The sequence below is a fragment of the Dermacentor andersoni genome, chromosome 9 (genome assembly GCF_023375885.2).
Source record: "Dermacentor andersoni chromosome 9, qqDerAnde1_hic_scaffold, whole genome shotgun sequence".
Taxonomy (NCBI): domain Eukaryota; kingdom Metazoa; phylum Arthropoda; class Arachnida; order Ixodida; family Ixodidae; genus Dermacentor; species Dermacentor andersoni.
In genome coordinates, this window is record NC_092822.1 from 20,970,154 (window position 1) to 20,983,611 (window position 13,458).

At 43.0% G+C, this 13,458-nt stretch overlaps 1 protein-coding gene across 2 annotated transcripts in view; it reads right to left on the reverse strand.

Annotated features, from left to right (window-relative positions):
- Positions 1-277: 277 nt before the first annotated feature.
- LOC126527208 (uncharacterized) overlaps positions 278-13,458 on the reverse strand; it is a 33,049-nt gene continuing 19,868 nt past the window's right edge. The window contains exons 8-10 of one of the 2 annotated variants that reach the window (XR_008611656.2): positions 12,194-12,400; positions 10,065-10,530; positions 278-9,194 (exon numbers count right to left, since the gene is read on the reverse strand). Coding sequence is in view for 1 of the 2 variants with exons in the window: in XM_050174955.3 (XP_050030912.1) it covers positions 10,219-10,530; positions 12,194-12,400 (519 nt within the window). In the remaining variant the exon portion in view is untranslated. Of the gene's footprint in view, positions 10,531-12,193; positions 12,401-13,458 lie in introns of both variants that reach the window. The other variant, XM_050174955.3, reaches the window with a different exon arrangement.

The window sequence follows — 13,458 nt, forward strand, 5'->3', positions numbered from 1 at the left end:
AAATGCGTAGGCTGTTCTCCTGTAGAGCTTTGTGTGGAAAAGAGTTTATTTTTTCAGAAGACACCGGCAATTGGTGTATTGACATGATTATGGGAGCAGTATATATGCCTGGTATTTCTCATTTTATTGTGGTCTGTATAAAAGCCTGTCTACTGGCAAAATAAATGTTTGTTGAAAGTACACCATTGCAAGTGGACTATTTTGTCTTCATCATATTCTTACGCTGTTCCCCCGTAAGCAATGCCTAACAGAACACAGTAAACAAAGGAAATAGAAATGTGTGCATTGCATAACTTTATTTCTTACACATCAGCGACACTGCACTGCTGCTCAAAGAAGCAGACAGTTACTCATCAGGCAAGAAAGTGCGCCTTACTTTGAACATACACGAAAGGGACGGAAACCGGACTTTGGTAACACCGAGACGAGCACAGGTGGGCACAATTATGCCACGTGGTACCAAGGTTTTAAAAAAATATAATAAATTATACAACGCCTTTGCATATTCAAGGTGCACAGCTAAATGAACTGTCCAAGGTTTCACACCGAGCTTTTCTGTGCAACACCTCTACCTAGCCTAAAGGTGTGTCATTCCACTTAAAGGGACACTAAAGGGAAACAATAAATCAGTTTAGACTGATAAATGCACTCTTACAAAACTCTACTTTCATTAATTTCATTGGCAATAGGTTGTTTATTAGAAGCAAAGAAGAAAGTAGACGTTTTATTTCTTGAATTTTGCACTGAAATTCCAGTACCAGCACGTCGGTGTCAGGTCATGGTCGTCACATTTCCTCATATATAGGCAGCAATGGCTCAGTAAAAATTCTTGAAACTCGGCAAGTTCAGCTTCTGCCTTTTTTAGAATAGAATGCAGTCTATCTTTACCAATGAAAGCATTAACCAGGCCAACGTAAACGCCATCAAAGTCCCTGACGTTACACCGAGCTGGTGTGGAAACTCCATATTTTCTGGCTTACCAACCTTCCCATCATGATGAGAGTGGCTTTTTTTTTTTTTTGGTATTGCAGAAGGATAATTTACCAATACAGCCCAAATTATTTTTCTCTTCCGTGCCCCTTTAATGGAATTCACAAGGAACTCTACGCAAGCAGGAATGCATCTACAACATACAGGCTGCTACTGAACATTTTATTAGGTGGGATAAAAAGGATTAAGCATTACTAACCAAGGTTTGTCCATCACGGCACAAATGAAATTTGTCTACAATGTTCTAAAATTTGACGCTTCTACGAGATGTTGGCATGGCTACTCTTGTTCATTAAACACTCAATCTTTCATCATCCGAGTTGGAAGTTGACCTCCTAATGGTGATGTGCAAATGTATGTTGTGTGTTATAGCTTCACGCTATCCTAATGCCTAATGTAGCCTCAAACAATAATTTGTGCACTCCAGAAATATTTTAAGAGCATGTCACAATCACTTTAATCTTGCTAGGGAGGCCACTTTTCTTTCTTTCTTCTGGGTTCCCCCTGCAGTCGACAAAGCAAGCAACAAGACTACAGCTAAGCACCACATAATAGCATCCTGGGCACAACAGACAAACTTGGAAACGTGAGATGAACCCAGACACAGTCCTAACCACTCTCCCCTTTTGTGCCAAGAAAGTGGTGGAGCTCTAACTGCATAACTAATACAGGATATGCAATAGAAACCACGAGGAACGTGTTTTCAGTTCCCATTAGGTGTGGCATCGCCTGATGTCAGTAGGTCCATGTTACACTGCATGACCACTCCTGAAAGTATTACTAAAACATATTCAATGCACTTTACCAACTAAAGCTGAAGTCCCGTGACATGTGCTTCAGTCATGGCAACAGTGCGGTCATTGCGAGGAGGGATATGGACACGCTGGCAAAAAAATAGTTTGTAAGTGCATTCCATGTGCTTGTTGCTTAAAGGGACACCAAAAAGAAACGTTAAATCAGTTTATACCGATCAAGTATTCTTTAACCAAAACGATTATTTTTCTAATTTAATGATAAGAGGTCGATTACCATAAGAGCAAATGGAAGTCAAAGTTCAATTTTTGTAATTTCGAGTCAGAACTCCTGTGCTGGTAGCTACCGTACCGTCGCAGATTTCAAAGAGTCTTTCGTATTTTTCTTCGTATTGTGGCTCATTAAAAATTTTCTAAACATGCTATGTTCAGTCCTTGACTCTTTTAGAGTATAATGTGGTCTATATTTAATTATTAAAAAAAATTTAACTGGGCCAGAGCAGGCGCTGTCAAAATCTACATCACGCTGAGCTGGCAAGGAACCTATTTCGTTTCTGCACGTTTTGTATCTTGCCAAGCCTCTTCATGTTGCAAGAGTGGCTTTTTTTGGCGTCACAGACGAGTAATTTACAAATGCAGCCGAACTTTGATTTCTTTTTCGTGTCCCTTTAACAGTTTCTAACAAAATTCACCTCAGCCACAATGTGGCCCCAAAGAAACGGGGCAAGAGACAAGCATCAGTACATAGCTGGCATTGGAGTAAGACCCCTACAAGTGCAGAGGGCATTTGTTGGTAGCACATAGAGAGTTTGTTCCCAAGCATTTTTTTTTCAACACGTAAATGCACCATTATGAACACACATTCATGAATCTGGTAGAAACACTGAGCTATTACGCAGGGAAGCCAGCGCTTTACTCGAGAATTCCGCAAGCTGCACTGCACTGTTATGCTCTTTTGGCTGTAAAGCACCAGTGTTCAAGAAGGCAAAGCAGCTCATCCCCATGCATGGTGCTGAACGTTGGGAAAGGATCTCTTACAGGAGTACTGACATTTATTTTCGAATGTCGACAGATTGCAAGCCGACAGATGACACTCAACAAGGAGTTTAGGAAACTGGACATATTTTATTTTGATACTACAGTTGGTCTTGAAATGCCGGGCCTGACATCACTGATGTTATTGCAAAGCCATGACATGCAGCTGAATTCACTGACATCTTGTAGCAATAACGTAAAGTGCTCCTACAAAAAAAAAAAAAAGTTGTAATAAACAAAAGCATTGCACATTTTGTGCATCTTCTGTCACCCTTAAATAGAGGCCACACATGCGCCTAAACATTTGTGTCATTAGGTTACACTTGCCCAACTAAGTTATGTTTGGTTAAACATAGCATTCTGCATCATTAACATTTTAGTTGCATAAGATAACACTTCATATACCTATGTCATTTTCTGTAAGCATATCAGTCATTAGTGTTACATTTGCATAACTTTCACTTTACCATCTGTGCAAACATCACTGAAAGCTTCGCTTCACACTGATTCCGACAGAAGCGTAAGATCCGGCAATTGTTTTTGTCCAAGGGTTTTGAGAGCTTGGACTTTCATTTAATGCAAAAGAGAAAGTCGAAAATATTATGTCAGTACTCCTTTAAGCAAAAGGTCCAGCTGGGGCGAGCTCAGATTTCCTCATTCAAGTTTGCACGATATTTACAAATGTTCTCATTAGACAACCACTGAACTGCAGTACAATATTTGTTGCCTTTAAAAAAAATTATTCTGGTGACTTGCTAGAAGCATACACCAGCTTTTTGTTTTGAACTTTTGTTTAGAAAATTTTTTTTAAACTTTGACAAGAACAGCAAAATTTAAGGAAAATTCAATTGGCAAGTTTACTACTCAACACTGCAGCAAAGACAGCTGTTATAGTTCTGTGAAGTGCTGCTAACTGTTCAAAGCAAACAAAATAGGCATCTTGTAGTCTGTGTGCATTGACTTGCTCAGCTACACAGGTTCTGAAATAGTTGGGTTTCCTAAACACCAAGGTAGCTTAAAGCCGTACATAGTACCCCAAGTTTGTTCTCTCTAAATGCTCCGTAAGGTACAAATTACGGAATCATGACATTTGCTTTTATCATAGGGCTAAAGTGCTATAAAAGGGCCGTCTTGTTTTTGTTTTCCCCATCAGTTCCTGCAAACTTTATGAAGGCCGCCTACGTCGAAATTCTAAGACTACCAGTTGCTAGAGTTTAGCATTTCTGTAACAAATAATGTAACAAATATAACAGAAATTGATTCAGTCATTGCCCAACAAGAGCATTTCTACACTTCAGGGCTTTTTGAAAGAATAAATCAAAGCTGGCCTTGAGCTAAAGTTTTCTTTTAACTCTGCGAATTTGAAACATGCTTTATGAACAGTCAATGGCTCTTTGAGAACAGACACAACCTGAGGACTTGCATCAAATATGTTGTTTCAACGTTTGAGCGCATAGCTTTTGTAATCGAAAAAAATGTGTGCCACTGCGATTTAGTCAAGCATGTCACAAGACAAGTATAGCCTGAGCCACAATGTGTCCCAGTCCTCCGTAACTGCACAAGACATCTTGCATCCAAAAAAAAGAAGGAACATAAATACAATAAAGAATGACTCGATGTCATTTAAATGTGCAAACAAGTGAACTGAGTGAAACCATGACTGCACTACTGCTATGGACCACTAGAGTGAAATCTAGTTCCTTCTTTTCACAATGGTGATGCTATTCCCGTCCTGTGTTCACATAATTTTCACTCTAGTGGTAACTCATCTTGGCAAAAGTGACTGAACGCTTCTGTATTACCAACATCATTTCAGCTAGCCTAGGTGTGCCCTCAAGTGACTAATCTCACCGTGACAGTACAATATGTAATGCAATGCTTACAGATATTGTGTCATTGTTATACTAAACCTAATAGCAAGAATGCATGTCAAACTGCTGGAGTGCTGTCACTGTTTGAAACAAAAGTGGCTGCCACGTAATCTATTTTGGTGCCTCGCCTGACCAATAAACAAACACACCTAGTTTAAGTTTGCTTTCCACATGCAAAATTACTACTTGGACATCATTTTACATTTTAACACCTTTCAAGAAAAAGTGTCAACAACCAAAAATAAATGCGCACCTGTCTCTGTACCCTGAAATCCAGAAAAAGAATAAGTGTTCGCACTTTTCTATTCAATTTTTGTCAATTTTACCACAGTACATATACTCAACAAGTGTCTAAATGCAGCTCCTTTAGGAAATTAAAACGTTTATGTACACAACACACAGGACATCACCTGAAGATAAGCCACACCACTTGCAAGCAACAGTACAAAATATCCTTTCTGGAGACAGGATATTTTGCAGCAGCTTCGCTCACATTCTTTAGAAAGTGATAATCTCACACAGCAAGCGCATACGTCAATAAGGGGGCTTAGTATCGTGCCTTAAAGGACTCCTCACCAGGTCTGGCCATTTTGAGCTGACAAGCACAGTGCATGCAATGCGTGCTCACGATCGTGTCTCCTAAGAATTAGATCGCTATGCGCCACAGAAAGAGCTGAAATTTCGAACTAAATGTTGTTTCTCTTCTCCTCGTGGGTGCCGCGCTTCAAGACAGGGGGATGACGTATATCAGCAAATGCACCTACGTATACATATATGCTGCGATGTTGCTCATAGCGATGCGTGGCACTTTGAGAATTATTCAAGACGACATCTGTTTGTGTAATCTGTTGCGTCAATAGACGAATTAATGCTTAAAGAAATAATAACCCACACAAACCAAATGTCTGCATGTTTCTGTTTTACTATGCACCACAGCAAGAGAGCTGTACTTCTGTTTCGTCTGCTTGTTCTTACATCGTGCAGTCGCGCGCTGAGAGCGAAGAAAACTGTATCATTTTCTACCATGTTCCAGCGCGCGATTATGCTCTGTGATCTCCTTGCGTCTGCCTCAGTGCTCGTGTATCCTTGACTTATGCCGCTAGTCAAGTGCACAGCGTGCAAAATCGTGTGCTGCGCGAAATGAGACAAACGCAACAGCTTGCAGGTGTGACCATCAGAGGAAGTGAACCACGCAAAAATAAAGCGTGAAAAAAGAAAAGAAAGAAAAAAAACAAAAGAGAGAATGCGGTGCCCGTGACGTGTGCGTCACGCAATCCTCCAGTTCCGGTAGGAGAGAATGCAGGGAAGGAATTTCACTTGCAGAGGCTAGATGGGGGCAAGTGGAGAGAGTGTCTCTCTTGGCAGTGGCTATAGGTTCGCGGCACTGAAATAATACGCTCGCAGCACTGAAATATCTCTATCTCAGCTGTTAATGAACCAATTTGAAAAATTATTGCGGTAGAACGCTCCCAAGAAGGCACGTAACAACTTCCAGCGTATAACCAAAATTTGCTGCGTGGCTTTGTGTGGGGCCCTTTAAAGTGCCGATTCATTCAACCTGCTGAAGTTTAAGCTTTAGCATACATTGTGCAGTCCATAAAGGAGTTAAACAATTCATTCTCCTAAATCACTCTCTCATTCCCACTGAATTTTTTCATGGAGGTGGGAATTTCACTGTGCTATCTGTTTGGTGCCATGTTAGTATGTACAACTAATTGGCTGTTTCATTCAGCATAATCACAATACACATTGTCTACAGTGATGCCAAGAGAAAGACACAAGTCTTTTCACTGAACAAGACGGTGGTTCTGCATGTTGAGGGCACGCAAAAAGTCACGCAGAAGTAGACCACGCAGAGTGGTTGCAAGCTCCAGGTGACAGATGCTGCTGTTCCCTTCCCTGAGCAAATTGACATTTCTTGTCTGGCAACGCCACTGGAATGGATTTGTATTGTTGACTTACTCTTAATCAAAACAGGGCAATAAGGCATCCAGAAATAGTGTTAAACAGAATGTGCCACAGAATGCCAACTCTGTCTGAAAAGGAGCACGAACGAGGCATCAATTCAGCTGAATGAGATATTCCTGCACTTTTTCATGAAGAGCTCTGTGGCCAATGCCAAGCTGGCAGCTTGGCTGTTAAAGACACGTGTTACACCCGAATCTCGTCATAACAAAATAGGATACATTGAAATAATGGATATAACGAAGTATATGAAATTCCCCTTGAAATGCTCATAGAGATCCATGCATTTAAAACTTCGCTTTAACGAAGTGAACTTGTCCTGTCAATGGATATAATCAACTAGGTTCGTCACCAAAAGATAACCAACTGTCGAGCGCCGAGTACATCGCTTTCCACTGGGTTGGCACTCTTTTGCCGTGGCAGTTCAAAACTCCCGCGTCCCCGCCATCAAATACATTGTCGAGCAACACTAATCTTTCTCATCGCCACGTATAGCTATGCACCTGCGTACAAGGAGCAGCTTCCTATCACACTTTTCCACTGATCTCACTCTTGCGCAAGCCTGGCAGCATGAGCTGTGTGGCTCTGCGCTGCGAAAGATTAGTGCATTCACTTCTCACTGTCTCTACGGCACGCAGCGCAGGCAGCTGCAGCTGGGCATGGCGTCATAGGTCTCCACAGCGTAATTTTGGGGGACACATCGAAGCCGTGCATTAATGTCTCCCTGATGGGCGTGGCCTGCGAGATCGCAATGGCATCAATGAAATCTCGGAGGCTGCAACCCGGCCGGGCCAAGTTGGCGCGGCAAGGTTCGCTTGCCTCCTTGATATCACACAGCGGATCGCTGTGTTGTGTGCCCCGTGCTGTTCGACCACGATGAGCTAAGTGGAAAGTGGATGCAAAAGACTATCAAAATGGAACAACAATGGATGTAACGAAGTGGTGTCGGCTCCCCCTTCAACTTTGTTGTAACGAGGTTCGAGTGTAGTAGAACTGAAGAAAGTTGATGCACCAGATGCCAAGAATGGGTGTTGTTAACAGTCCAAAACTGGCACAACTTAATCATCACTTTTCTGCTGTTGAAGAGGTCTATACTGTGCTCCCTTATTAACGCAACATTCAGCAGTGTGAAGCCTGCATAAGGTATGTATAACTACTACTACTGCTTGAAAATGAACTCACAACCACAAAAGGATTGCCAGCAGGTTTGCATTCTTTGCTGGGTGACTTGACAATTCATAAATGCAATATTAAGATAAATAAAGAACAATATCTGCAAGCTTTGTCTGGTGCACAGCAGAGGTTTCAAAAATGCCACGTGCAAGAGCTGCGTATACAAACAACACCGATAACACCAGGTAAAAGCCCACGCCGAAGTGGTGTAGAAACCCCTCGCAGTGATCCTGAAACAGATACAGTGATCTTGGCACTACTTGTCTCATCTGGAATGCACCGGTATACTATACACAAGGTGATGGCGCACGTGTGCTGCAAGTGCTAAGCACAAGGCTGGCTATACATGCATATCTCAACCACCAATTTAACACGTTCACTGCGGCGTGGGTCAACGGTGGGTCACAGCAGTTATTCCCCCTGTGCGGCTGTGCAGGGCTTTCTTGCAGTGTGCAAGCAACATTTTTTTCTAGCAATCAACGGAGAGAAAAAATTCTTGAATCGAGACTACAAGAAATGCTGCCGCAGTGGACGTGTTAAGCGAACACAGAGCTCGGCATTTTGGCCGTACGTGCAAAGCCTTCATGTGCCTTGCAACATGGTACAAGAAGCTAAAGAAAAAAGAACAAACGTGTGGCGAGTTTTCAGTATGACTCAGGCAACAGCTCTTAAGACTTTGCAAATTGGCAAGGAGCTTGGTGCAGCAAACTGAATGCAAATTTGCCACTGAAGGAGATTAGCAGGAGCGACTAATGACCGAGTGGCAATGTCGTGACACACAGCATCGAGTGAGAATGACAGGCTGTTGTTGCTCTGCAACCTTGCGGTTGGCCCAAGGATGCTCACAGCTTGTGGAAGCATGACACTGTCTAGCTTTTTAAGCAATGAATAGAAAAACTCAATCAGCAGAGTCTAATAAATGTGTCAGGTGACCTAATACTTTCAAAACTCTCAGAGCTACAGGCCCTTAGTTTACTGCGTACTACGGATGCTATAATATTGACAAAGGGTTCTAAACAGGAAGCAGCTGTGCTTCAGACTGTCTGCCTCATCAATTCCTAGTGTGATCAAATAACAATATGTAGCATTGTGTGATGCCTACAATACCGTGATTGCAAGTTACTTCAAAACATCTTTTCAAACAAGCCGCACAGCAGGTCACCGAAAGTGAATGAAACTTGCATCATATGGTACTATCGAAGTTCTAGCATAATGCTTAATTCCTGTATATTTAAATCTAGAATAATATAGCATGCCCACAATGCCAAAAGCACCATTGAGTGATAGGTGACTTGCAAAATAGTGCCCTCCCTCTTGCATACATAGCTGTAACCGTACCACTCAATTGAAGATCTGGCTGGAAAACAACGGTGACATCCACTGTCCCCTGGGCTGCAACGAGTCTGGTCTGCAAACAAGAAGACCCACAAGAGTGCGCTGTTTTGTTTTTGTTTGGCCCCATTTTTAGCGCTGTTCATTTTTCTAAGTCATGTACCAGCTAGGTCATCAACATACGTTATAGAAATGCATCAATTTTTAAACGAAATTTTAGTCTTTTTATATAATTATTACTAAAAATAGCATAAGAATGATAGCATAACTATCTTAGCAATAAGAAACTTTTGTCAGAAGTTAAGCAAGGTGTTGTTTTGGCAACGCAAAAATGTGCATCCTCACTGTTAAATCATTCTTCTCTGGGGAGTGCTAAAAGTTTGTCTTTGCGTGGTGTACAACCTCTGTCTGCCTGTCTGTCTCTCTCTCTCTCTCTCTGTGTACGCGTGTGTGTGCGTGCATGTGTAAGAGAGAGAGAGAGAGAGGGTGAAGGAGCGGGAAAAATAGTAGTTGTCAGTGTAGAACCCCCCCGCCACTGCTGGCACTGTACTCATGCTTCTGAACATTCACAAATGCAGCACTTTTACCAAGTTTGGCGAACCGCACTTTTGCGAAGCAACAAAGCACTTCTCTACTTGTGCACGAGATAGATGGCAAGAGCCCATTCACACCGGTGACTTGCAGAGGTAGCGAGACCAAGTTGGTCGCAAATGGTCACTTTGGGTGAAAAGCCATTGTTTTAGGTCAGCTGCTCGATTTTCCAGTCGCATAACTGCAGTCGCAAGCGTACTGAACCAATTGGTGACATAGGAGCAAGACGTCTGTGCACACTGACGCTTATTTTATGCGGCGATGGCGGTGTGAGGCTCTGAGCAAACATGAAGGCCATCAATCGTGAGGCATTTCAGTGTGGCAATGGGCAGGTTGTGTTTGCCAGTGTGATCACCTTTCACCCTGAGTAGCTCCTCGGTCGCTAGTAGTGGTAGGTTGCGCGACCTCTGTCAATTATCCATGTGAATGCACCTTATGTGCCATATCTGCTGCCTGCAGAGCACACGGTCACGATGGATACACCGTTTCGAAGCTTTTTGCAGGGCCCTTCAGCAGACGGTAAAATCCCACAGCTTGACCGTCTGGTCATAGGAGCCCGAAACGATGAGGCAGTCACTGAACTGGAGACAGGTGACCCCATCCGAGTGGTTGCGCAGTGTGACGAGCCTCTGGCCGGTCTCGAGGCCCCAGACCTTGAGCGCACGGTCGTCACCAGCGCTGACGATGCGCCACTGGTCGGCCTGCAAGCAGCGCACCACGCCCGTGTGGCCCTCAGACTTGATCCAGTCCAGGGTGCGAAGGCAGTGTCCGCTCGACAGGCCCCACAGCTTGATAGTGCGGTCCAGGGAACCGCTCACCACCTGCGGCACAAGAGGAATCGGTGCACACCTGAGCAAAGGCTCGCACATGGTGTCAGCATTACTTTTCACTTTACAAGTGAAAGTTGATATAGACAAGATGAAGGCATGTAAACGAAGAGGCCTCAGTGTGGGCAAAAAGAGCCAACCTGCACAGTACAGTGCGCAATGCCTTTATTAAAAGCGCTAGTACAGGCCATAGCATGCATTTTTGTGAGCACTGTCTCGAAAATTCTGGATCACGAAGAGTGTGTGGCTAATTCAAGCTGCGAACACGGAGAGAAATGCTCATCTGTGGGCGACTGGTGGTGACCCACAAATAGTGCCAATCACGGAACTACTGCAGACAACTGCATAACGGCATGGCCATATAGTAGTGAAGAAAAGTAAGACTTCTCAATTATATGGAATCAAACTCCTTCTCCTTCACAAATGTGCAATTGGGAACCACACGTACTAAGCATTGCACTATCCTGCAGCTCTGTCGATTGACAGTTGGCGTGGGGTTTTGCGCGCTATACAGATTCTGAAAGTAGTTGTTGCCTGTGCACCTGTTTCGGAGGCCGCTAGGGGACCTATAACATAAAACTATTCCAATCTGTTTTTATTCCAAATCGGCCATTAGCCCTCCCTGACAGGTCAGATTGGTTCGGGTCTGTATGGTCGGATGCCACACCCATATGGGCAGAGCCCGAGCCATTTTGACCTATCGCGAAAAGCTAATGGCTGATTTGGAATAAAAACAGACTGGAATAGTTTTACATTACACCGGCCCTGCTGGCATGGCACTGCAATCAAAAGCCCTAATAGCTGCAAAGTGAACGTCCTGTAATGTGAGTCAGCATTTGTGTGACGCAACATTCAAGCTTGCTCTATTTGTGCATGTCTATGAACCAGAAAAGACTGGTTTTTAGCAATATTCTCTATAATGCCTTTCTAGTAAGGCGGTGTGCACTACAGCAAAGGTACGGAAAAAGGACAACAACAGCAACAACAACAATAAAAAAAAAACTGTCTTTCTCAAAGCATTGTTAATCAATATTTTCATTGAGTGCAAGAAAGAGAGCATACATTAAACTTTTTTTTTTTGCTTTTTGAATCGGTACGCTGCTTGTGAAAGCTCAGGGAAGTAAGACCAAATTATGGGAGATTTTCTGCAGTTGTTTTTTTTCCAAGCAAAATGTTGCTAGTTAAATAGTTTTTTTTTTTTAATTCAGCAACGATTACGATACTTTCTAATGTGAAATTCGAGCTCAGCTCTATACATGTTATCATTTCGCGATATATTGGCTGGTGCAGACAATCTGTCTCGCGCAGCACAATGCAAATGAAGCGAAGTGCGGCGCGATTCACAGCAGTCGCCGCCAAAAGACCTCCTAGACGACATGCGCTACTCTTGCATCATCTCGTAGCCATTGTCGCTGCACTACACTTTTCTTCTCACGCTTTTGCCACACCCTCCTCTACTTTTGTCTCACGGTTCTGCTGCACCCTCCTCTCTGCTTTCCTTCTTGCATCTTTCATCTGCCACTGCGCTCCACGTTCGCGTCCATCTTTGGCTGCGCTCGTTTGCTCAGTTATGCTGTCGCTGCTTGCCACAGGAACGGCCACATAAGAACTGCACTCTAAAACCAGGCGGTCTTCCATGAAGAGAAGGTGCTCTCACCTGCATGGAGTCAAACTGGAGGCAGGTGACTGCATCCTGATGACCGTGAAAGGTCGCCATGTGGCGACCAGTGCCCAGCTGCCAGACTCTTATGGTTCGGTCACAGGAGCCCGACACAAGCTGGTCTCCGTGGTACTGCAGGCACAGTACCGCACCGGTGTGACCGACCAGTGTGCGCAGGCAACGTCCTGTCCGCATGTCCCAGACCTGTACACATTGCAAGACATTCAAAAATTGGCTGTGGCTACCCAGTCAAAAAATCTTGAGAGGAAGCTTTAACTCTGGGTTAACTCCAAGTTTCCCTATTCAAATAAAGTGAAACTCGGGGTGTGCAAATATTTGAAGCTTTGAAATAATGAATCAAATATTTCCCTATAACTGTACATCATCAAGCATAAGATCGCAATTAAAGTGCAGAAAAATTTCATCCCAGCAGCCATAACACACATAAAACATAAAAAGTTACAAGTAGTGAAACATGCTATGCCACACAGAGAGCCAGCCTTTTCTGACTAAATCACCATACTCTATGCACTAACCTATGCAAATGAACTGCTTAACTCCCCCCCGATGCTCTATTTGTGTTTTTAATAACCAATGTTTCACAATGTGCAATGCAATGACAGAAACTTGCTAACGTGGATATACTAGGATGTCAAGATCATCTTAAAATATTAATGGTTAAAGGGGCTGTTGATTATTCTAACATTATTTTGTAAGTATCCTACGTTCGATTTGTATTTGATTACACCCCTACACCCCTAATTAATATGCAGAAATCCTCTCGACTGACAACTGCTGAAGCAATGTGAATGAACTATGTTGCATTTAAGAGAGAAAGCTGAACTCACTGACTGTGGGGAGCAGAATATCTATTTATGGGCTCAACACAATACACCGGAACGTACAATGATTATTTTTAATGCTTTATGTATTAAAGTACAAAGAACAGCTAATTGTGCAGACAGCACACCATTTACATTAATCTTACATCATTAACGAGACAAGTTGATTCATATGTAACGAAACACGAAGAGGGAAGAAAAGGAAGAAAAGGGAAAAACCTAAGAACGGCAAGCCATGAAACACTACAAAGCATTCCTAACTATATAGCGTACAGCAACAAAATGGCAGAAGACAATAGACAGAAACTGCAACAACAAGAATACTGCCTATTGTTTTTGTATACCTAAACTCAAGTTAAGTACATAGAGAAAATGGTATATAAGCATTTGATGGCCATAGTTAGCCCAAAAGTGTGGTAT